Below are 26,851 nucleotides of genomic sequence, written 5' to 3'. Positions count from 1 at the left end.
TTTAACAATCCAATAAATAATTTATTCCATTACTGTTTGTATATAAACAAATTATATTAATATCTATGAAGTTCATAAAAGACAGATTTTCAATAATTCAAGAGAACATTATTGCTATCAGTTCTAGAAAACAAAAGGAAAATCAAACATAAAATGATTATCTAAATATCAGAAGAATACAATCTGGTACATTCTTCAAATGTTCATACCTAATACAAATGTAGATTTCTTTCTAGTACCCAAAACATCATACAAGAGAAGTTTTACACTTTCTCATTACATTATCTGAAATTGAGTACCAGTCAGTAAATGCATTAATTTTCATTGGCTATTTCAATCATGTGACCAATACAAACTGACCAATACAACCAATCAATAAGTGCAATTTGATTTGACTGGTTACCAAAGTCAGTTGATTTACAGACTAGAAAAAATTTGATTTTTCCCCCCAAAGGAAATCATGAAAGCAAAATAGACCCATTAAGACAGAGTGATATGGATTAAAACAAGTAACCAACTTAATTTGTATAATGAACTTGTCCAGCTGAAAAATTGGAACCATCCATTTTAAATTTAAGGGATTTCAATATAAGCAGTCTAACAGTATAGAGCCCGGTCTGACTGCATGCATGTGCCGAATGGTCTGATTCTAAACAGGCTTGTTTTTATAGGCATCTAGCACACTAGGATTTAATCAAGGTCAGGGGAAGCATTTGATGCCGACAAGCTATTGTTAGGAGAAGGTTCCTCCGTGTAAATCTTCAGTGCTCTCTCTTTCCTTGGACTGCAGGTAACTCTATGTGAAGACTTGGATAACCTGAAATGTTGAATATCACACCTTTCATAAAACATGATCAGTAAATTATCTTATAAACATGTAACCAATGATGTTGATCAATGAATGGGGTATACTTAATTGAGCCGCGTCATGACAAAACCAACATAGTGCATTTGCGACCACCATGGATTTTAGACCAGCCTGCGCATCCGCGCAGTCTGATCAGGATCCATGATGTTTGCTTACCAACTCTATAACAAGTAGAGAAACTGATAGCGAACAGCATGGATCCTGATCAGACTGTGCGGATGTGCAGGCTGGTCCGGATCCATGCTGGTCGCAAACCCATTATGTTGGTTTTGTCGTGACGCAGCTCAAATATCTGTACATTTTCTTTGTTTAAAGTTTATTCTAATTTCTCATTTGAAATACTTCTTATACTCTGTAGCTTGTTTTCAATATCATGTATACTGACAAAACCTTGAGTTCATTCAACAAAATGACAAATTTGCTTTATGAAATTTCACAGAATTATAGAAAAAAAAAGACTCTAACCTTGTATTTTCTTTAGCTTCAATTTCCTTCTTGTGTTCATCACTCAATTCTCCCAATTTTTCTGTTTTATCCCGATAGTATACTAAACAGCCGTCATCACATATATACAACGGCCACATGCCGAGAGCTTGTACAACAGGGTTCCAGTCTAAATCTGTATGAATCTCTAGTACTGATACATCATATGGGAACGTCCCTCTGCCCTGTAAGTTAACAACATGTAGTCAGTTTTTATCAACCCGTACCTATCAGGCATCAAAACAATATTTTCAGTCATTCATCCTGAAGTACAAGTAGGTTCTAGATCCAATGTACAGGCAGCATTTTTCTACTGATCCTGCATCAAGCTCTCTTTAAGTCTACTCATTATTACAAGTGGATGAGTGGAATATTTCAATCTCTGCCTATGTTTATTTTTCAATGCTTTAAGTTAACATTAATGTAACTGATGAAAATTTTAAGTTGATCATCATTAAATATATCTTTTATATCAACTTTGAAGTATTTATTAAACCCTAAACCTACTGAATTTATTAAATACACTTGATCATCTTCCATTTTTGGACCTGTCCATTCTCCAATTTGGGAGTATCAGGTTTGGGGGTATTAGGATGAAGATTTTAAGCTGGTAAACCAACAATATATAGACTGATCAGGCTGTATGGGTGTGCAGACTGGCTTGGTTCTATTCTGGTGGCAAAGGCTAATCACTTTTGTTAGGTTCTAGCAGGGTGGAGGTTAAAGTTTATCTACATAAAATCTCTGATAAGAGTACAGTAGACACCAGCAGATTCACATTTACAATCTTAACATTTATATCACACAAAATAAAGATTAATTAAAGTTAGGTTACCTTTGCAATTTCAATATCTTCAATGTTCATACCATGTAACTCAGATATCTGTAAAATGAGGTAACACAACAAAATTATACAAAGTCCAAATAAGAATCAAAATTTATTACTCAATAAGCTTGAGTCATTTTCCGCTGTTACAAAATAACAGAAAGACTTCTTACTGCCCAGAGTGCAAATAGATGCAAATAAGAGTATAACATATATTTTTCCAGACAAGCAAACAGAAAGGAAGAAACTTTATATTTAACATTATAATTACCTAATACTGTAAGAAACATCACTGATAGAGAATGCAAATAAATAATACTGTATATTTTCAACTGAAATGAATCAATTGAGTCTGACGTGGAGAACAAATGGTTTTACATTAATCAAATAGTTTTGTCTACACACTAATAGCCATAGAAAAACATGAACTATGATGAACCTTTCAAGTTACTGTCTAAAACCAAAAACTTGCACTTTTGAGCCAAGGTTAAATGGCTAATTTTTCTACATACTTGTACACGCTCCATGATAAAACCAACCTACTGCGTTTGCGACCAGCATGGATCCAGACCAGCCTGCGCTTCCCCGCAGTCTGATCAGGATCCATGCTGTCCGCTATCAGTTTCTCTACTTAAAATTGGGTTTGTAGGCGAACAGCATGGATCCTAATCAGACTGCACATTCGCAGGCTGGTCTGGATCCATGCTGGTTGCAAACGCACTTTGTTGGTTTTGTCATGGCGCGGCTCATTATCAATAAACTCAGTATTATAGTGACAACAACTCACCTTTTTCTTCAGTTCCTCGACAGTCTGTTCAGTTATTACCACCTCCTCGAATGGACCCAGCTCGTATTTTGATGGGAACCATCTTCTCAGATAAACTGCTAGTTGAGCAGACGACAACATCTGCTCTGGTTCTGCAGATATTATAAACATGCATATACAGACTAGGTTATTTAAGAGATTTTATTGATCTTTATGAAGTTTAAATTACAATAACATAGTTCAAGTTATATGTTTACATAAAGCTTTCTCAACCCCTGAGTATCTCTCTTTACATAAGAACACATTTTGCATTAAAAAAATATTATATTCATTTAACTTTGAACTTTAATCAATATTTTTTTACATGAACCAATCTAATATGAAATTAGGAAAAGCCTATGAACTGGGATGTCAGTTAATTTTTCCGTTTTAAAGGTGTCATTCGGTATTATATGCACTGCTTCCGTTTCCACTCGGAATACTCGACAATTATTATTTATCCAAAAAGTTGCGATTGTCCATTATCGGAATATCCCGCCTATTATCATTGAATTACATTGAAAATGGCGCTGCCTGACTAGAACTGACACTGAAAATTTCATTGATAGGTTTAGAATTCCATGTATTCTTTAATTGTTTTTTATTTGATTTTCTTTTAAATGTACACATGTAGTCTATAGCCGGGCAAAACAAAGCCCGGGCCCGCAGACCCGAACTATTAAGCATACCCGTATTAAGCATACCTTCAAGAATCTCCAAAAAGACTTCCCAGTTTGGGTAGATTGGTATTTCTTCCTCATATACCTGCTTGTCAACATAGATAGTACCTGGATTCTTCCATGTCTTCTTCCTCAGCCGACACCTACAACAACACAACATGCACAACTATATAACAATTCACTGAAGCCACTTGCATCCAAGCAATGTCTTAAACAAGCATCATGGCCAAGTTTGATGACAACTGAGTCAAACATGTGACCTCTAGTGTGTTATAAAGATTTTTCCATATTTGGGCAATGTGACCTAATTTTTGACCGGACACGACCCATATTCAAACTTGACTAGAAATGCATTCAAACAACCTTTCTTGCGTTGCCCAGGCGGGCTCTTATCAAAACTCAGTATTATAGTGTTAACAACTACTTTTTCTTCATTTTAGCTCCTGTTCAGTTATTACGACATCCTGAATGGACCCAGCTCGAACTTGATGGGAACCCATCTAAAAACCTTTGACAACCAAATGTCTGTTGAGATAAAACTGCAGACACACTAGGTAATTTAAGACTTTTTTATGATTTAGCTTCATTACCATAGTTTTAACGTATATGACCATCTTTCACCTGATACCTTACTAGAACATTTCATTAAAAACATTTGAAAATTTAGCTTAATTTAATAAAAACTGAAGCCATCTAGAATGTTAAAAAGCTTATTTCATTAATTGCTCTTGCCAGTTTTGAACCGGATAACAGCTTCCGTTTCACTGGGAACTCGACTTATTATTTACACTATACCTCACCATGACCACTTCGTGGTCAGGTGAGCTAAAAAACTCTCTGAATTTGAAAACCTGTTACGTTTAATAATTCCTCTAGTTATGTGTGACAATGTAGTGTTGTAATTGTCACATTCTCTTTATCCAAGAAGTTTTATCCAAGCTTTACTATTTTCTGAAGAACTTTGTTACTGAGATACCACCGATATGGGTGCATTGAAAAGCGAAATATTCATTACATTACAATGTATTAACATTAACAATTTCTTTTCAATGACAAGGGTAAAGCTTATTGCACTTCAACCATTCTTGGATCAATCATTACACTTCTAGTGGTGTCATTCTACTTGCAATGGCTAATTTATGATTGGTTGGGTTTTAAGTCAACCAACAGTGAGGTGCAATAATATCATGAACTCTTGATAGCTCCCCAAAATTCCTTATATAAAAGGTTGATATCCAAATTTACTCAGTCAGTAAACTAAATAACTAGGAATGAATCCATAGGACAAAGATGCCCCCGAGATTCCACTGTTTTGTTGTTCTACTGACAGACAGTGTGACACAAAGCTTAAAGTACAGTGTTGCTCGGCTTTTAAATTACTGTGTCTATTTTTCGCGAGACAATACGACAAAACATGCTTTAAGTGCAAGCTCGTCGTTAAGAACTTCGCAATCCATGCCGTATTTTCAAGATTGAAAGATGCCAGTTGTGGCAAAACTTGTATGAGTTACGTGGAATGGATAACTTTTTGGAGTTTTGTACATATAGCGCAGACAATCAATTACTTGAAATGTTCAGCAGTTTTGTTTCATTTAATGTGATAGACGAAACAAGAATTCAATCTTTTATGTCTTTTAAAAAAATTCATTGATAAACTATTCGATTGATAGACTATATAATGATATTTATTTTGACTTCTTACTATTTACCAATATTATTATTTACATGTGTGTAAAAAAATAGATAAATACATTATATTAATGTGTGTATATATTTAAATATCTATGATTTCCATACTGTAACCATAGATCTTCTGTAATTATTTGCATTGTAATTGAATATTTTACTTGTTCCATTATAATTGTATAATTGTAAAAATATGCTCTTCTTTTGGAGGAAATAAAGATATTATTATTATTATTACCTATCAAGTGGTATATCTAAATTATGTTCTTGTTTTATCTCTGGAAGGATCATCTTCTTGGACTCTAAAACTGTCATCCCACGTGCAAATATTGTGTCCAATAAAAACTTGGACGGCTTAAATAAAGCAACAAATCAGTTTTACATTAAACGATTAAAGTAATGATCTATGTTTTATAATTGGGCTGTAGTGCTTACTATGAACATTTCAAACAGCCACATATCAAGAAATGATACCAAAATCTTCAACATTCTAAATTCTTGATTATGATACTGAAAAAATACTTTTGTTGTTTGATGCAAAATCATCAATTTATTCTAATATAACAATCTTTTTTTTGTTGTTAGGTTTTACATCGCACCAACATAATATAGGTCATAGGGAAACTTTCTAACTTTACTGGTGGAGGAAGACCTCAGGTGCGCACAAACGGGCACCTGAGAAGAACCACATACGTTCCGTAAGCTAGCTGAATAGCTTCCTCACATGAAAGAATCTAACCCACAGTGGTGACAGGCAAGTGGTTTGAAGTCAATGACTTTGATGCCCTAATATATCAATTCAAAAGCAGAATTAGATTATCCTGTATCAATAAAATCACAAATACGTTGCAATTGCAGAGTGAAAGGAACAGACTAAATACTTTATTCAATTAGGCCATCCTTAAAAAAATGTTCGTTTGCAGTAATGCGACCGACTCACAAAATTTGCCCCTACTCAAAATTTTTTTTCATGGTCTGGATAAAAATTACTTTTTTTTGGAATCAGAAAATTATGCCTTGTGCTTTGTTTTGGTTCTTTTAAAGGTTAATAGAAGAAATAAAATGTAGGTCTTATTAAATTAGAATTCAGTTATCAATTTATTAATTGTTACCAGATTATCAAAGCATATATTGTCCAGCATTTTGAAATTCCATGTTTATTTGGGAGTACAGTTCAATAATAAAAAAAAAAAAAAAAAAACGACCTACCTACCCACCTTGAAAATTCTGGGTTGGGTTACTGCAAACAAACATTTTTTTAAGGATGGCCTTATACTATTTGATATAAAGCCTTATGACAAGTTATATGGCCTACTAGAGATTCTAAACGCTTCAAAGTATTACTAACCAATTAATAATAATGCACAATTTGCACTTAAAATGAAAATTAACGAATAACTTCCAGCAGCTAAGAATAAAGATAATGTAAATGTCACATCAAGAAAATTGATTATATAAACATGCAGTTTTATACAATGAAATCAGTACCTCGGATTCATTGACTAGAAGTTGAAACACTTTGACTCTATATTCTCCATTCTTTAATGCTCTACCCAGTTTGATATTAATCTGAAAATTCAAACAAATTATCAAAATATAATATTACAAATATATACCCATAAACAAATTCTGAGCGGAGCAGTTGACAGGTGATTAAAATGTAAACTTCTTCTGCCTGTAAACCTAGGGATTGTGGGTTTGAGCCCAACTCAAAAATGATCATGTCCCTTATTTGACACCTCATATGTCAATTCAAGACAGCTTAATTTGTAAGTAATTATTTAAAATTTCAGTTACAAGAATTTGTTTCATAATTAAGTTTAAATAAACTAGAAATGTGTCATCATGCCACGGATGCCCCCACATGCAGCCAAAATTTCAGATGATATAATATTTAGTTCCAAATTTGTTTGCACAAATTATTTTTTTCATTTTAAAGTCAAAGCCCTTAAAACTTTTCAATGTTAACACAAACCATTTTCATACAATGTTCAAGGCACAGAAATTATTCAGTCTAAACCTTTTGTAAATTGCCTATTGCATATTTGTAGCCAAAATAATGGCTACATACATTTCCACAAATATGAGTGCTGAAACTGAAAGTTCAAAATTTTTCTAACATTCAGGAAAGATAAGTTTGTCCAAAATCATTGAACCACAACCAAATTCAAACTTAAACTGCTTATTCCTAAGATGTATCTATATGTCAAATTTGAGTTGAATGTGTACAACCATAGGGGAGATAATGAATGGAAACTTAAAATTTCTGATTTTTTTTCAAAGTTCAAGAGGGATATCTCTGTCAACTATCATCAAACCATGAGAAAATTCGAAATTGACAAATGCATTCTTATCATATCTTTAATATGAGATGAATATGTACAACTGTTTGGGAGATAATGAATGGGAACTGAAAATTTCCTTTTTTTCAAAGCTAAAGGGGCATAACTCTGCCAAAAATCATCAAACCATGACAAAATTCAAATTTGACCAGCGCATTTCTTTGATGTATCCATATGTCAAATTTAATTTTAATGTGTAATACCCTAGAGGAGATAATGAACGGAAACTGAAAATTCATATTATTTTCAAGTGAAAGGGACATAACTCTGCCAAAAAATCATCGACCATGACCAAATTCCAACTTTACCTGCGCATTCCTTTGACATATCCATATGTCAAGTTTGAGTTGAATATGTTGTACCATTGGGGAGATAATGAACGGAAACTGAAAATTTCATATTATTTTCAAAGTAAAAGGGGCATAACTCAGCCAAAAATCATCGAACCATGGCCAAATTCAAACTTGACCTGTATTTTCTGATAACATATCCATATGTCAAATTTGAGTTGAATGTGTGCCACGTTACTTAGATAATGAAACTGATGATGACGGAATGACAGAATGACGAGAGAACGGAATGACAGAATGACGGAACAGGGTTACACTATATGCGCTGGCCATTATATGGCAGGGCCATAATAAAATTAGACTAAATTCTTGAAAGTTAAATTTCTTCTAAGGCCATTGTCAGCATTATCATATCAGAAATTTGAAGCAATAATAATGAGTATCAATTAATTCATAGTCAGCAACTGACAATGAAGACCTAGACTTTCAATTTTTTGATTATTGGTTGGGTTAAACCCAATCTGTAGTGGTCATATAGTGACTTTCCAGCTTTACTGGTAGTTGAAAAACTCTGGTGCTCCTCCGAGCATTATATCATTCATGAGCATGCACCTAAGTAGAACCACAAACGTTCCATGAGATAACTGGACAGTTTCCTGACAAGAAAGAATCTAAAGTCTGTGGCAGGATTCTAACACACAGTGGTGACTGGCAAGTGGTTTGAAGTCAGACCTTGAACACTCAGTGATGCACTTCTCTAGTCTTTCAACATTAATGACTATTTACATCAAATTAATTAACTTTTCAAAAATCTTAACATCACGAAAACTTGATTTATACCAAATCTTAATGCTGCCTAACTCATACAGTAATCATTGGCAGGTGCAATTCAAAATAGGATGTAGTTATGCCATGAAATATTGCAATTATTTTCTATTTTTCCCCCATGTCTACATACCAGTAAGGAGCTTTAACATTAATTAAAGATAGATATAATGAAAGAATAATGAGCACAAACATATTGCAGCAGGGTTATTATTATCAATATATATAAATCTTACCCTTCCATCTTCTAGGAAGGACAGTGTCTCTGTGAGTCTTATACTCTCAAACTCCTGATTGTTTGTATATACTCTGTACACCTGTGAGGAAATAATAAACAATAAATGCATCAATATGTATCATAATATAGTCAAAGCCAGTGCTTTTGTGATAAAACAATATTTCTTTTTCAAACAATAAATTAATTCTAACCAAATTTAAACTATTTTTTCAAGGTTCAGTTTTGCAAACATATATTTATCTGTATATTTTTGAGGTTTTTTATACCTGCCACCAGTTTCCCATATGGGTAATTACAATTTCATACCATATTAGATTTTTGGAGGATGGTGCAAGATACAGAAAAATGTGCCAAATCCAGAAGCTTCTTGGTTCTTTCACATGCCAAGTGTTTAAACACTCATTCACAGGACTTTGAATTCAAGTCTCATCAGAAAGACTATATAATTATCTATAGCTGGCCAGTCCTGGATTTTGAGATTACAAGTTTCGCACTCTTACCGACTGAGCTATGGGGGCTAGCATATATAATTATGTACATGGTATGTATTATATTAAATACCTTGAAGTTACTTGCAGACACGCCCACATAGGATTCTAGCTCCCCCTTAAAACAGCCAAGAGTGATCCTCTTATCTACATATACTGACAAACCTGTTAAAATAAATTACAATAAATATCATAAAACACCAGTTTAATCATTGGCTGACTGTATCACATTCAAAACAATATATAAATCTAAATATTTATCAAACCAGTCATTTAGGAGTTATTAGTTGACTGTACCACAAAATACATGTATCTCCTAATAACAAAAGCAGTTCATTGTAGTCAATATTCCTACTAAATATCTAATTTAGGGTTTAAACTAGAAATGTGTCATCATGCCACGGATGCCCCCGCATGCAGCCAAAATTTCAGATGTTATAATATTTAGTTCCAAATTTGTTTGCACAAATTATTTTTTTCATTTGCAGTTTAAAGCCCTTAAAACTTTTCAATGTTAACACAAACCATTTTCATACAATGTACAAAGCACTGAAATTATTCAGTCTTAACCTTTTGAAAATAGCATATTTCATATTTGTAGCCAAAATAATGGCTACATACATTTCCACAAAAGTATGAGTGCTGAAACTGAAAGTTCAAAATTTTTCCAACATTCAAGAAAGATAAGTTTGTCAAAAATCATTGAACCACGACCAAATTCAAACTTTCCACAAAAGTATGAGTGCTGAAACTGAAAGTTAAAAATTTTTCCAACATTCAAGAAAGATAAGTTTGTCCAAAATCATTGAACCACGACCAAATTCAAACTTAAACTGCTTATTCCTAAGATGTATCTATATTATTTTCAAAGTGAAAGGGACATAGCTCTGCCAAAAAATCATCAAACCATGACAATTCCAACTTGACCTGCCCATTCCTTTGACATATCCATATGTCAAATTTGAGTTGAATATGTAACACTGTTGGGTAGATATTGATAATGAACAGAAACTGTAAATTTCATATTATTTTCAAAGTAAAAGGGGCATTACTCTGCCAAAAATCATTGAACCATGACCAAATTCGAACTTGACCTAGGCATTCCAAAAACATATCCATATGTCTAATTTGAGTTGAATGTGTTGTACTGTTGGGGAGATAATAAACAGAAACTGAAAATTTCATATTATTTTCAAAGTGAAAGGGGCATAACTCTGCCAAAAATCATTGAACCAAGACCAAATTTGAACTTGACCAGCGCATTCCTTTGATGTACCCATATGTCAAGTTTGAGTTGAATGTGTCGTACCGTTGGGGAGTTAATGAATGGAAACTGAAAATTTCATATTATTTTCAAAGTTAAAGGGGCATAACTCTGCCAAAAATCATCGAACCATGACCAAATTTGAACTTGACCTGTATTTTCTCATGACATATCCATATGTCAAGTTTGAGTTGAATGTGTTGTATCGTTGGGGAGATAATGAATGGAAACTGAAAATTTCATATTATTTTAAAGTAAAAGGGGCATAACTTCGCAAAAATCATCGAACCATGACCAAATTCGAACTTGACCTGTATTTTTTCATGACATATCCATATGTCAAATTTGAGTTGAATGTGTGCAACCGTTACTAAGATAATGAACGGAAACTGATGATGACGAAATGACAGAATGACGGAACAGGGTAACACTATATGCCACGGCCATTACATGGCGGGGGCATAAAAAAATATTTTTTAAGTCTGATCATAAGCTATAGTTCACATGAAAAAGAGGACCTGTTTCTTTCATTAGGTTTAAGGAAAGTGTATTTTCATTAAATTCTGGCATACTTAAACCATTCAGATTTCCTTAAGCAGAGGACAAATGAATACTGCTATTATCTGAATCTTTATGGTGAACTTTATGCTGTGTTCAAGACTCAAACTGACAATCAATATCTCATAGACATTAGCATGTACCTACATGTACTTAGCTACTTTGTTAAAATATCAACAATTAAAATTCACAGCCAGGCATAATTCTATTACAGATCCTTCTTTAGCTAAACACATTATAAAAGGGAGACCACCTGTATGTGGAAGTTCTCATTTCAAATCTATATTGAAATAAACAACATATAATTATATTATACAATCAAGTAATTAAATGAATTTTTCTGTAATTTATAATATTGTTCCTTATTAAAATATGTGTGTTTTTTCATTACTAATGTTTCAGCGGGCCTTTAAATATCATAGATTTGGAAATGATGTCAATGAACTGATTAAAAGAGGTATGATCATTTGTCACTTTAATCTTTTTAACCAGACCACTCAAATTTAGTGGCATATAACCACTCAGTACCAATAATACAAGTAGGAAATAACTCACAGCTGAATGTTTTCAGTAAATTTTACTTTGAATGATGTTTTTAAGCAATGTAAATTGTAAATTCTTTTCTTGTAGAACTCTTCCCATTCTTAAATAATATAATTTTATTCTACTTGTTCAATAAATTCACTATTGAACCTACAATCATTCAATATTCTGTATCTGGGCTTAAACTCATTTGGTAAATGTTCTGACTATTAAAGGAGTGATAAATGAAAATAACCTACTTAACATAAACTTTAGAGTCCTTATCAATATTCTAGTACCAATATCAAATACGTACTTCTATGATCAGGGTCTGTTTCACAGAGCTCAGCCTGAAAAAATCTTTTTTCTTCTATGCTATCCCCATCACCATGACTGTTACTCATTGAATCAAAACAAGCCGAGGTGCTGCTAGCTGACTCATCCCAGCCTGTCGTAGCCTGCCTCCGACCTTGACGCTCCCAGTACGATGTTCCGGTAATATTTGAGTCTGATATGTCTTCATCTTCTGGAGAATTTGTAGGTCTTGGCAAATTTTCACTAGGTAAAGAATCCGTAAACACATGTTCAACAGGTTCACCACTACCTAAATTTCCCTTATGATCACTGAATCCACCTTCAAGGTCATCACATTGACCTTTTTCACTAAAGGTCGCATTAAGGTCACAATCTTTATCACTATGGGATGTTAACACTTCATCGGGTGATTCTAAGTTTCCTTCACAAACAGAATTCACATTCCCTAAACTGAATTCAGCACTCGTACTTGTAGATTGAGTGGATTGACTACACGACCTTGAGTCCTGACATTCAAGGGACGACCTTGAACCCCTATTTTGTAAACTGTTTAAAATTTCACCTTTTGAAACCCCTTCAGAGTGTTTACTACTTCCATATAGATTTGGATCACTTTGACTTAATTGTGATTGTAGATTAAGATTTCTCATTTCAGTGTCCAAGTCCTGACAGAAAGAATCTCTGCTAGCTAGATTTTCTCTTGATCTAAATAAACGTTGTTCATGATTGCACATATCACTTCCATTATCAACACTATTCGCTGAACTATTAACACCACTTTCAACAGCAGAGTCTTGACCTAGAGGAGAATTTTCACGTGCGCACGAGTGTGCTTTATAGTCAGCCACCTCAGCTGAAAATTAGATAATACCCCATGTTAGCATTTTAAATCATTCAAACAAATGGTTTTATGATTTAGACAAGTGTTTTTTTTCCAACTCAAACTGTTCACTTTGATAGAGATAACTATAAACATGAAAAGTAAGCTACAGAGAAAAATTTCAAGTCTATAGGCAAATATCTGTTTAAAAAATATGATTATCCAGTGCTACAGATAAGCAGCGTATCTGCGTAATTACCCAAAAATTTTGACCAATTTACCCAAATAAAATAAAAATTTTGTGTAATTAAAACGCAAATCAAAATATCAGTACCCAATTTGTTTTGATACTCTAGCGTATTTTCAATATCTTGGACCATAATTCACCTAGCAAAAACTGCCAAACAAATCCGAAAATAGCCTGTTTCCCTTTCTGTACTTTCGTTTTCCATTTGTTAACCGGGAACAATTGAGTAGACTGGTTATATTAAAGATATTTTTAGCGGAAAAGCTTTATATACTTATGAGAGATAACTAAATAGCAGTCCAGACTGAGGTTTATTTATTTTCTTCTTCAACAAAATGGCGAAACGGGGCTGATAAAAATTAATTATTTCAATGCAGTCTAACAAAATATTTGGTTATTTTACCGAGCCAGATGTTGTAAAAAATTTGTTAAATGAACTTTTTAGACAATGTTTGTCAACAGTCTTTGTGTATATTGTTTCCGAGATCCTGGACAATATTTTGACCGATGCAAATCTATGCAAACCAATAAATTTTTCAATGATACCCAATTTTGTTTCTGTGTTACCCAATTGCTTGTCAAGTCCAGGGGTAAATACCAAATTAACTCAAAAGCTTATCTGTAGCTCTGATTATCTTTTATATTGCAAACAAGATTGAATAAAAATAATGAGTTAAAATCTCTTATACATTTTTCAGTAATGTCCTGGACAAAAATCAAATGTTGAACAAGAGCTATCAGGAGGACAGCGTGAAAGAATATTCTCAGTGCTTGTCAGTAAAACAAGAGTCTGGATAATGTACAATTCTTTGAAGTTTGGGCCATAATACTGTCAAGAGCCACGTAAGAGTTAAGGGCCTTGAACAGTGTCTTCCAATAATGCTCTAAAATAAGTGTAATTTTTGCCCATTCCCTTCAATAGCTTTGGAGATACCAACTTGCACACAAAAATTAAGGTTGCTGACACAGGGATGGGAATAATACTTCTTCCTATTCTTTGAATAGTTGAACAAAAAATTACAAAGAGTAATAACTACAAAATAAATGAAAAAGAGATATGGTTCTTGCGAAAAATCCATTGCATTTCTCCTCAATGTGAAATATCTGTATTTGAAGTTTCAAATTGACAGCACATTAACTCTAAAATTATGCAAAGGCGTTATGGTTCCTAAAAGTACTTTTTCTCAATGACATCTATCTCAAGTTGATACCTCAAATGCTGTTTGAGTTAATTTCTGGACTAAAATAAAGCATGACCAAATGCAAAGGCTCATAACTCAAAAATTAGAGAATTATGGAAAAGTTATGGTTCTTGAGTACTGCAATTCTCTGAAAAGTGATACAACCATATACGAATGGTAATTATCTAAAATGTGATATAACCATACATGGTTAACATAAAAAATTGTTTTACTTTCATGTCAAAGTCAGAAAGACGGACATACAAAAATGAAAAGTGATACAGATGGTGCCAAATTTTTATATGTATCCCTATGTCTGTGGCAGAGGATAATATACTGCTCATCTCAAACACAATTAAAATAAAAGACCAAATGGATTACCCAGTGACGGCAAGCTGACTTGAATATTGATTGTATTTTGGTATCTATCTAACAAGTTGTAGAAACGACTTTTATCAAACTGAGTATTCCGATCTTCCTCACTGGCATTTAACTCTATATAAACCTGAAAATAACTCAATACTTTAAGCAGCAAAAATACCAATGTTACATTTTTGTTTAGTCAGTTAGATAGTACAAAAGTTACAAATAAACATATTTGAAACTGATTTTAACTTCAAAGACAAGGTTAATTAGAAGTTTTCCATTTTTACTGGTGTAGGAATACCTAAGGTGGCCATCACTGCATTTTTTCAGGTAAAAGGGCACACAAGTAGGACCATTGATCTTCTATTAACAAGCTAGATAGCATACTCAAAAGCAGACAATAAGTTACCATACAAGTGTCATCTTTACTACATAAATTAACTCAAACTCCTCACAGTGATTACCTCCCTTGGCAGAATTGTAATCACTGCCTTCAAAGACGTCACATGATGATGAAAGTCACATGACGTAACGTCAAAATTCAAATGTAAATATCGACCGTTACAAAGAAAATCTAACGTTATTTTTCTCTTTCTGTTATATTTTTAACTTTTAGTGCCTACGCTCGATATAGTTTATTAAATAATTATCGAAAGTATACAAAATAACGAAAATTAAATTCAAAAGCTAAACAATATAAAATATCAAAATATTGTCTCGGTAGAAAATAATCTCATAATTTTTAAAATTATTTCTAAATATTTGTATTATTTATTTATTTATTCATAAACATTATTAAATAAATGAGAGAAAACGTATCTGATAGATAAAAGCAGTAGATAAAACAATTTTTGAAAAAATATAGTATATCAGAAATTCTGATATATCGGGACCTTGGTGGCAGAGATCTACACCGAAGTATTAAGGGGAGATCACTGTGTGGAGATTGAAATTAACTAACACAGTGGTGAAGGCTAATGGCAATAGAAATATCATCATAAACCAAGCATCATGAAAAACAATTTGCTGTGCCAAGTAAAAGAAAATGAAAATCTGCATTCTGTAGATTTAACACTACTTATTGAAAAAGCCTACAGGCTGTAGATGTATTAGAATATAGAGTTATATTATTGAAATAAGTAAGAGTGTAATTATGTCTTAATTCCTGTTCATATTGACATATAACAGCTCACAAGCTCAACAGCAACATTCAAGGCCTGAACTTAAGTGCATGCAACTGTCCTATAAATACCTTATTTTGCTCAGTTACATACCATTAAACTCTAAACCAAGTTGTGAAAATACCTGATTACAGTATCTATTTAAAGACAGAAAAAATAAATTTATACAGTATTTAAATGTTTTGCCATACCTTGTTTGTCTTAAAAAATCCTTCACTTTTCAAAGTTTTATTAGGCATATGAAGAAGTTTAAGATCGTTGTGGAATCGCTCCAGAACACACCTCATATCTTCTTCATTCAATGCCAGAACTTGGGCAACAAGGGTTTTGAACTCTTGCACTGTTTGTACCAGATATGCCCTCACAGTGGCTGGAGGCTCTATTATTATATCCTTTTCCAAATCTGCCACATATACCTTTACTGTTACACCTACAAATAAATTAAATCAACTGTATGTTTAATGTAATACCTAATAATCAATGAAACTTTCACTGTAACAAATTAAATTCTAACACCCTTCACACTATTCCCCTATCAAACAGACAAGGCAATCAAGTGCATTATTATGCAATATATGCACAACATCAAAACAAATGCTTATAGGACATATGACATGACATATGTCTTCAATAAAGCAAAAGATGTCAGGAAAATTACTAATTTATATGCTCAATGTAAATCAACATATTTTCATACATTTTTTTTTTATTATATGTTAGAATGAAAATAGATATTAATTTTTCTTGCAATATAGTATAATAATGCACGGTTCATCATTCAAATTCTTTGTAATTAATCACTCAGGGCTTTCTGCTATGGTGATTATATTCCTGTGCATTTGAACTCGAATCGTGAATTATTTTAAAACAATGCACTCAAAATTGATATCTATTTCCTAAATAAAGTGAATGTTCACTGTAACACCTACAAATCAATAAAACTTCCACTGTGACACCTATCTATAAATACCTAACCTACAAAACTTATCAACTATACACTAAAGATTACTTACCTCCAGGTTTATATTCCTGAAATTTCTGCTCAGGTCTTCTAGTTTCTAGAAGTAAATCAAAACTGTAGCTCTGTTTTACTCCATTCAGTAAGGTTTCCATGGGAACATCATCAGAATTGTCAAAAGAACACTCAAGTGAATCTTGATATTCATCATATTTGACAATCCTACAACAGTCTCTAGTCACACAGTCTTCCAACTCAAATATCTAGAAAATAAATTGATAAATAGTTACACCCTATCCATATTTTTTTCAATCCTTTAACAGGGTGTTCACTAGCCATGAAATCCTGAGGGTCATTTTGACTAAGTTTTACCAACTTCAAGGCCAAATCCCCATGATTTTAACAAATTTGACCCTCCAGCTCAAATCCTGAGGCTCAAATACGGCCTTTTGGAAATTTGAAGGGTCAAAGAGTCATTTCAAGGGTCAAACGGACACCCTGCTTTAAAAATGTCAAACATGTATATAAAATGTTTTGAGACAATGAAGAAGGTAATGTTGAATGTGCAGTAATCAAAATGTGAACAAAGTAGTATTTAGACTTCCATACAACATACTAATTCATTATAATTATGCAAATTGCTAATACAGCAAACAGAACCAAATGTTAATTCATCTTTATGGCAAATTCTAATATTTCGGAAACTACTAAAAGATACCAAAAATTAAAGTTGTTTAGAAAAAAAAATATGATAGCATATATACGGCACAAAGGGCCTTTTAAACATACTTAGAATGCATTTAAATCAAAGTCTTTTAATGTTGTTGTACACTTGTAGAAACCATTTCTGGTTCAATAATATTACCTTGTATGCTAGATCTGTAGCCTCTGACAGGGTTTTTTCTTTGTGAATCTCTAATTTATGGTCCAGCTTCTTCTTCCGAGAAGGATGTACACAGAAAATCTTTATCTAAAACCATGACAAATATATTTTAAATATACATGGAGGAAGAAGTCAGGAAATTCAGAAATGCAAGTCTTATGGGTACACTATTTCAAGAAATTCTATCTATTTCAGTAGAAGCTACTTAAAATAAACACACAGACTTTATCAACATACAACCATCATCTATTGATATATAAATCTAAATAGCAAAGAAAATAAATTAAACTATATACAGAATATCTTGGGCTTATTGTTATAGTATAAATATATGAAAGTCTCTACAACAAAGACAGACAGTTTTTAAAAATACACTTTTCTAATAAATAAACTAATCATCAATAAATAAACTAATCATAGGTGATAAGAAAAAAAAACAATTATTTTGTCAATAGATATATTATAAGGCCATAACACAATTAAAATAATTTGTAAGTTTGATACTTTTTCTATCAAATTCATTGATGGCCTAGGCCTTAAACAACTGAAAACATAAATTATAAATGTAAATGCTAAAAGACTGACATCTTACATGTAAGTGTTAAACAACTAACATATGTTTATTAAACCTCTGACTTGTGTTAATTAAATCACTAACAACCAACATGTTAAAATACTGACAAAAATTAACATCAACAAACAATTATTTTATACATCTTTCAAAGTTTCCTTAAAAAATATATAGACAAATTCTACAAGGAAGATATGAAAACATATATAAGAAACCTTGCAAGTTGACTTGTCCATTTCTTTTTGTTTCCTGTCTGCCTCTTCCTTATCATTTAATTTTCTAAGCTCAACTTTCACATGATCAGGAAATTCTTCCCCACTCATAAAATCTGCCGATATAAAGCAGGCTGTATTTATAATATCTACTATCATCCTACAGAGCATTATAGACATCCCTACACCACTAGTAATAGAGTTACAACAGTCTGAGCATCCCTGTAAACTGAATAAACTCTTCAAACTTATAGTATAGCATATTTGAACTCCTTAAAACTAAAAAGGAACAGTTCCAAATGTAAAACAAAAAGTCTATTACAGAAATTTAGCAAGGATAGTAAAAGCCAAAATCATAAACCAAAAAGAGCAATTTCTATGTATATAATCATTGTACACAGCTTTTAACAGACATCCTATGAATCTTCATTTATTTCAAATATTTCGAATGTAAAATGGTATCCAAGTCGTTTAATTTAGAAAAATTATAATACAAGCAGGATTTGAATAATCAAATGTGTACAAAATTAGGTAAGCAGTTTAAAATCAGTCATTGAATATCTTGTTAAATTCAAAAAGTATATCACAGGAAAAAAGTAGCAATAACTTACCTATATTTTTTTCTTTATCAATTTTCCTGTACATTAACATGTAAGCATTGGCAGAGCTGTAACATAACATAAACCAAATCAATCAAAATAGGCATAGACTTTCTATTATTAATGAAAGTAAATTTGTATATAAGATACAGTGAAAGTTATAGAAGAAAATACCATTCATGCATTTTTCAAGTCATTTGCAATTCATCTCTAATCAAAATTTCAGTTCTGTGAAAAACAAAGGAATATTTTGCTAAAGACAAGAAAGGAGACAATAATATTTTCATCATGTTTTAAACAAATGTAATGTAAAAAATATCTTACCTAGCATATGATGAAGAATAATATCCCCTGGTTGTAGAACTTCCCCCATATGTCTTTCTTATATCATCATAGGTTATCTGCAGAAATGTGTATCAGTGTTAAACAATTAAACAAAACCAAAGCAATCACCAAGTCAAATCATAGCTCTCAATACGAAGGAACATAAAATTTTCCCTTCCATTTTTTTATTGGATTGTTTTTAAGTCACAATGACACTGTGAAGACCATATAGTGACATTTCACCTTTACTGGTAGAGGAGAACTCCAGTTGCTCCTCAGTGCTTTATTCAAGCAAGAATAAATATAACCATCAACCTTGCTTGAGATAGCCAGATAGCTTCAGCATTTGAAAACATTAGTTCTTGACAGGACTTGAAACTACAGGTTAATCAGTTGAAAACCTGAACTGCTAGTCAAAAGAGCCCCCATATTTTCCTCTTATTACAAACAGCAATTTTTATATACAGAGAACCATTAACATATCTTTTTGCAAGGCACACATACAAATTTTTGTTACTTTCTAATTTAAATAGCACTAATTTACTTTTTTACTATCATTCAATTAAATATCTCTTTCTTTCAAGACATAATAATATCTGTAACCCTTAACCTGAACTTAGAACAGAAGTGATTAGCCTTTACCACCAGTAATGTGCCAGTTTGCCAGACCAAACTATGCAGTCTGACAAGGTTCTGTACTTTGGAAGCTCAATTTAAACCTGGACAATTCCAATACACAATTTCAGCAGGTTAATGGTTAATATTTAACTATTCATGGTGAATATTATAAGGCTTCCTTTGGGTTACATGTTACCACTATAACTATAATGTCCAGGGTGCAGAGAGTTAAACTTACTTTAGAGACATGTTGATCATTAAAGCTGTACCATTGACCATCACTCAAACATCTGAAAATATGATAGAAAAATTACTATGTTAAACCATTTAAATTACATGTACTCTATTAGGGTAGATGTTTAACTTTAACTTATTTGTCATATATTATAATTGTATTGTCTAAGAAAACTATGTAAGATTGACAATTTAATGATTCAATTGTGACTAATGCCTTTTCGCTCTACTGATCTACAGAGACCTTACTTGATTATAACAGATAAGAATTGTATGCTACACAGCCAGAGTCTAAATATTTACTTGTAAAGCAAGACCTCATACCACTCTGTACATTATTGGTAATAGTTTCTTTAGAAAAATAAACTGTATACTAACTAAAATGTTTCCTCATCTAAACAAAATAAAATTCCCTAGTAGAATGAGAACACCTAATGATTACTGGCAAGTGTTTCAAAGCCAGTATACTAAAGCACTCAAGACATTGTGGCTGCTTAGAAATGTTAAAATCACAAAACACAATAAATATAGTATGTTACTTGATATAGGCATAGTAATGTCCACCTGCTGCACTACCAGAGTGTATCATTATAGAAAACAACTCATATTCATATGGACCCTGAAATATAAATATAAATTCATAAGTATATTATATTATATGCCATACAGCTTTAATTGTGTCTAAACACCCAACAATCAAAGAATAAATGGCTCTTTGAAAGCTTACTGGATACATTATTATACAGTTGTTCCAGTAAGTGAAAAAAAGATCTACTACACAATGTGCTACACTTGGATAATCAACATTTTACATATTAAGCACTTTTACAGTGTTCATATAAGGAACAGAAATTGAGGCATAGTATCCAATCAAAGATTACAGTAAAATCTCGAACATCCTACCGGACAATCCTATGTATTTACCTCTTCAATTTAAGTTTAACCTATAGCATGTAGCATCTATACTGCTGCCAGTTCATTTTTTTGCATCTTTTATTGTGATCCCTTCAACTTTAAATGGACTGTTCCAAATTCAAAGCTGGACAAATCCATTAGACAATCTTAGCAAGTTAAGTGTTAAAGACTGACCTTGACAAGGGTTAAAGACTTACCTTGACATTTGAATGCTGGGCATTTCTGTCATTGAGAGTGTCATTAGAGGGACTAGATTCTTCATTGATTGATCCAGCCGAGCTGGACACCTCCATCTCTATACCTTCATCTATTGCTGCAAATATATACCATAATAACTCACACTCTGAATCCTCAATACCAGGTTAATAGTGGGGCATTAAGACATATATAGTACTTTACCTAAATAAGAACTTGAACAACATTTAATAAATTGAAGGCATTGCATATATATATATGAATGTTGAAATAAGAAAATATAAAGTGTCACAAACATTTAACTGTAGTTATGTCATGCATTTGTGGAAATGAGATATTAAGAAGGCCTTATCATGTAAACATTTTTGTGAAAACCTTTGTAATTGAACTATTGTAGGGTACTTTATTTTGGTATGTTTTAAATAAGATTAAAATACTGTGAAAAACTCAAATGACTTTTTATAAAAGGCAAAGGAAACTTTGTTTTGTAAAGTACTTTGCTTTATAAAGTGACCAAATTAGTCCTTACAAAAAAGTTCCCAATTCTATTAACTGTTTTTTTATATCTTTTTTTCTCTTCTTTTGTAAAAATTTTCAGACAAAAATATACCACACATTAGTAAGAATTAAACAATAAGAAATACTGATAACAAACCATCATCATTACATTGGTCTTTTCCCGTACTGTCAGTGACAGGAGGGGCCTCCTCTTCCCCTGTACTTTCCTCAGAAACACCATCAATTAAATAGTTCAGATTTAGCACCTCAGGAAATGTCATTCTGAATAAAAAATAGAGTAGGCCATGTTTTAAAATAAATAAGTATTTTAAGATCTGTTCAACCTGCATAATAGACAAAATCAACATAATGGCCAGTAAAGCCTGGATATTATCTACCAATTTAAAAACCAATTATATGTAAAATACCTATCCTATTAGGGCCAAGGTATTAAACTTTTCTCTTCCATTTTTACCATGCATGGTATAAGAGAGTGCATTCTACCAAACTGTGACTTTTTTGCATAAAATACAGGCCATTGAAAAAACTATTAAAACTTAATCTTGAACATTTCTAAAGTTTCCCAAAACTGCCTTAACTTTGCAGAATCAAGATATGATTTTAAATCATGATTGCCTCTCAAAATAGCAACCTGTCATAGGCTTCTGAACTGTTATTTTCAAAGATTTCCAGTATATGGGGGTCTGTCCACCATTCATGACCACCCCATTGAAGGACTTATGGCAAAGCATTCTTTAAATATTGGTGGGATGGGACAAGGTTTTTTGTGGTCAAGATTATGATGATCTCTTACTTCACCTAGGTTACATAGAAAATCTTTACTTACTTATCATTAAGCTTGATCCTGTGCATTGTAGCATAGTCAAAATCAAACCTCTTCATTTGTAACGTCAACATGTATGGAAACTCTAAAAACTTTAAGCCCTGAAATAAATTTAAATAACTGACTCTGTAAAAAGAATTTATGTTGACATGGACATAAAACATCTGATGACCTTTTCATAACCATTAAAGATCCTGTGCCACATTCTTTTATGGTTTTAACTCAAAAATATGATGCTCAAATTAAGATTCAGGTTCGAAAAAGCATTATTTATAAAGATATTACAGAATTAAACATTTCACGTAAATAAAGAAAGGTAATAAAAAAATTATTTTCTATAAAGTTTAAGTCAAATTTTACAATAAGAAATGAATGCATATATTTTAATGATTACATATAATATGCACACATATATGCAGTACATAATTTACATATTCTTCAATGTTTGAAATTTTTTTTATTTGCATAATTATGTACATATATATTATTTCACTTAGTGTGGTAAACAACTTTCAAGCCAGCCTGCATAGCTCAATCGGTTAGAGCGTGAGACTTGTAATCTTGACATTGTGGGTTCGATTCCCGGGCTGGCCAACTAAAATGACTTATCAGTCTTTCGGATGACACTTTAAATCGAAGCCCTGTGTATGGGTGCTTAAACACTTGGCACGCTAAAGAACCAGGAGAAGCTTCTGGAATTGGGGCATCTTTCTGTATCTGTAATATCACTGTCCTCCAAAAAATAAAATGACTAATACTCTTCTGGAGGACTTGCCCATATGGGCAACCGGTGGCGAGTATTAATAAACGCAAATACACACTTATGGTCAGCATCAAGAAAAGCTTCATAACTTATTAATTTATATGCTTACCTGAATAAAATATTCAACACTGAATCATTTAAGCATATTTTGAATGTACAAACTATGGAATAAAATCTATAAATATCATAGTACCTTCATATATCTATAAATATCAGTTTGTTTTGTATACACCATATGATTCCTTACCTTATGGGCATCACATTTTTTATTACATTTTTCACAGAAATACTGATCTCGTCCTTCTAGAATCTCTGGCTGAACAAATGCTTCCAATGCCTCTGTCTGTAAAATATCAATTTGTATTTCAAATTTCAACAATGATAGAAGCATTGGTATAAGATTATCATTATAATAAATTTCTGACCTTGAAATGACTTATCAAATTAGCCGATTTGGAAAATAACTTGTAATTCAGTTAAATTTTGCAAATGTTAGTCTGACATGGCAAGTATAAAATTTGAATGTTTAAAAGGAAACCATTGACAATTTTGCATCAAAACAAGTTGTTTCTGTAGTTTCAATTCAGTTCATACTGTCGTAAACTTAAACTCTTCTTGTGACATTCTTTAAACCTTGATACAATTTTGTACTTTGGTGATAATATTTCATGTGAAAATTAATTTAAATGAGATAGCCTTTATTTACAATACTAATATAATTGAAAATAACAGTGTTGGGCTCTATATATTCAAGTATTATCATGGCCATTATTAAGGATTTGAAACTAACAGGACACATTTTTCCAATACTTACAACACTTTTATAGGCAGTTGTAGATCCAAAAGGTCGTATGACTAGAGGTATATCAAGGTATGTGTCTATTCTAGCACTCTCATTTCCACACTGAAAATAAAAGTATAAAATAATTCATATTACATGTACAAGTTTCATTATTCACTTATAGCAAGGTCAACAAAAGCTGATTTTGACTTGCTTGTACATTTTACTTGAAACTTTTCTTTACTTGCCTGTATGACATTTATTAAGTTATTTCTTGGAAAAATATCAATTGTCCGTACAGAACCGATGACTACTGGCTGTGTAAATATAATGACAATATCATTCCCTTAATATCCGTACATCTTACATCTCTTGTTTTATTAATTAAAAGTTATTTTATTTAAACAAAAAATCTTTTTAATATCATTGATATTGTTTATATTTTATGAAAATGCAAGAACATTCTTTAAGTTCATAAATCACAAAATTACAGACTGATTACGGTAATTCCCTGCCGATTCTGATAATTCTGCTTTGTTTGTTTGTTTGTTTTCATTTTACGCCTTTTCCTAACAGTATTTCAGTCATATAGGCAGGTAGTTTCCTAACCATCGTTCCTGGAGAGTTACACCAGTACTAGACTACCTTCCTTTGCGCTAAACTACCAAAGCATCTCCCGGGGATCGAACCCACGCCAGAGAGGTAACTGGATTAGAAGTCATTGACGCTAACCTCGCAACCACGGAGGCGGAATTGATAATTCTGCTGATCCTGGTAAGGATAACTGTGCATAGTTTCAATGATCTATTGTGAAACACTTTAAAGTTTCATAGATTCTCACCTCTAAACATTTGACATAATCTTTCATTTTGCCCTGGTACAGGTGATTGACAAGTTTTTCCTGGTCAGTGCCACGCCACGTTACTTCTAGGGCATCAAACATAACCCTACACAACTCCTGTACATCATGCTGTTGCCAAACTGTAACATATGGTTTAATAACAATTATTCTTTTAGGAAGTAAAAGATGCTTAACTATAACATGATCCAAATGGATGATCTACCTTAAAGGAGCTCCACTGAGGTCAAAGAAGCATGTATTTACGAATTTGTAGACATAATTTAAAATTATCACTTACAAGTATCATTCTATAAATATATCATGTTTGTTAGCACAATTAACACAGGTTCAATAAACATTACATGTACAATTACAGGAAAAACCAAAAGGCCATCTATTACTGTCTGCGTCAATGTGCATTTATCAGACTTTTTTTCCCCAAAGATTAACATGAGATGCTTAAAATTTTCCTGACATTCTATTGAGACTTGAATATGATACTAAATACCAACCACTTTTATTCAAGCTAATTTAACTATTGCATGTTCCACTCGTTTCATTAAATTTCTATAATAACATTCAAAAGATATTTTCTTTAAATCTTTAAGACTTTAGACAGTAAGAATTCTTATCTGTTTCACCAAAAAGGTGTGATTTTCATAATATTTGAGCTGAACGGACCAGAAAACAGGTCTGTTTGCTTGACTGTTTCATTAGATTTCAAGTCACACAAACAATATAAAGGTCTAATGGTGACTTTCCAGCTTTACAGGTGGGGGAAGACCAGGTTTCTTTACCTGTATTATTTCATGCATAAGCATGCACCTGAATAGAACCACCAACACACAAGAACCAATTCAAGGCCCCTGCTGGGATTTAAACCTACAGTGCCTTGGTGATGAACAAGATATTTGAAGTTGGCGACCCTAACCACTTGGCCATGAAGGCCCAATAGGGATTTCGACCAGACTAGGAGAACTGTAAAATGGAATAACTGTATGTGAAATGTCATATTTCTAATAGGGTCATAACTGAATCATAGGAATCAGATGCAATATTAATTTACCCCAATGGTTGGATATATACAATGTTCACAATCATTATTTTAAAGTTAAATGGTGGTGCATAAAGAAAGATACAAAATGTACTGTGTAAGAAACTAAACACTAATTTCTCACCTTCTGAACTATCCCAGCCAAAACTTTTAGTTAGGTCGGTGGTTTCTACAGCCCTTTTTGTACTTGTCTGAAAATAAAAATGTGTGATAATAGAAACAAAAGTTTGTTCTGATTTATGCTATGCAGGTAATAACCTTATACATGTACTGGTTATTGAACTCATTGCAACTGACATGATAATTGGTTTTATCAATCAATAATTATCATTATCAGTAACTTTTAAATGTGTATAACAGAACACATTTTTTCCGTAGTGTAACATTTACTGTAGTATGTATTATGTAGATATCATGTAAGGTATCAGAGGGATGACCCCGACCCTCTCATACCTATTACGGGGTAAATAAACGGGGTTACCCAGTTGGGGCCTAAAAAAAAACAAAAAAAAAAAACATTCACTGTAAGGTATTTATCTTGTGAATATGAATTTTAAATGTATCTTATATAGAGAT

General features: G+C 32.3%; 1 protein-coding gene across 1 annotated transcript; it reads right to left on the bottom strand.

The window, feature by feature from the left end:
- Positions 1-671: 671 nt before the first annotated feature.
- Positions 672-26,463, bottom strand: LOC132722614 (ubiquitin carboxyl-terminal hydrolase 47-like). Its single transcript, XM_060707138.1, has 26 exons — positions 26,400-26,463; positions 25,222-25,361; positions 24,414-24,503; positions 23,847-23,942; positions 22,840-22,937; positions 22,162-22,274; positions 21,497-21,612; positions 20,924-21,003; positions 20,389-20,440; positions 19,533-19,609; positions 19,221-19,276; positions 18,613-18,725; positions 17,809-17,913; positions 16,999-17,206; positions 16,177-16,415; positions 14,820-14,943; positions 12,192-13,043; positions 9,605-9,696; positions 9,042-9,122; positions 6,837-6,917; positions 5,587-5,702; positions 3,687-3,805; positions 2,965-3,095; positions 2,187-2,234; positions 1,334-1,536; positions 672-817 (listed from the first exon to the last, which is right to left on the bottom strand). Exons 2-26 carry the CDS (start codon positions 25,321-25,323, stop codon positions 691-693), a joined length of 3,519 nt encoding a protein of 1,172 aa, XP_060563121.1. The 5' UTR covers positions 25,324-25,361; positions 26,400-26,463; the 3' UTR covers positions 672-690.
- Positions 26,464-26,851: the final 388 nt, after the last annotated feature.

Source organism: Ruditapes philippinarum, unplaced genomic scaffold (assembly GCF_026571515.1).
Source record: "Ruditapes philippinarum isolate M1 unplaced genomic scaffold, ASM2657151v2 ctg3719_1_1_1_1, whole genome shotgun sequence".
NCBI classification, from domain to species: Eukaryota; Metazoa; Mollusca; class Bivalvia; order Venerida; family Veneridae; genus Ruditapes; species Ruditapes philippinarum.
The sequence above is the reverse complement of the archived record's forward strand: the minus strand, read 5'-3'. Positions and strand labels throughout refer to the sequence as shown.

Coding starts and splice junctions, on each gene's coding strand:
- LOC132722614 (XM_060707138.1), bottom strand. CDS start 25,323: ATGTTTGATGCCCTAGAAGTAACGTGGCGTGGCACTGACCAGGAAAAA. Junction 17,914..18,612: donor TGGACAAGTCAACTTGCAAG/GTTTCTTATATA, acceptor TCATGGTTTTAG/ATAAAGATTTTCTGTGTACA. Junction 14,944..16,176: donor GATTTTTTAAGACAAACAAG/GTATGGCAAAAC, acceptor AGTTATTTTCAG/GTTTATATAGAGTTAAATGC.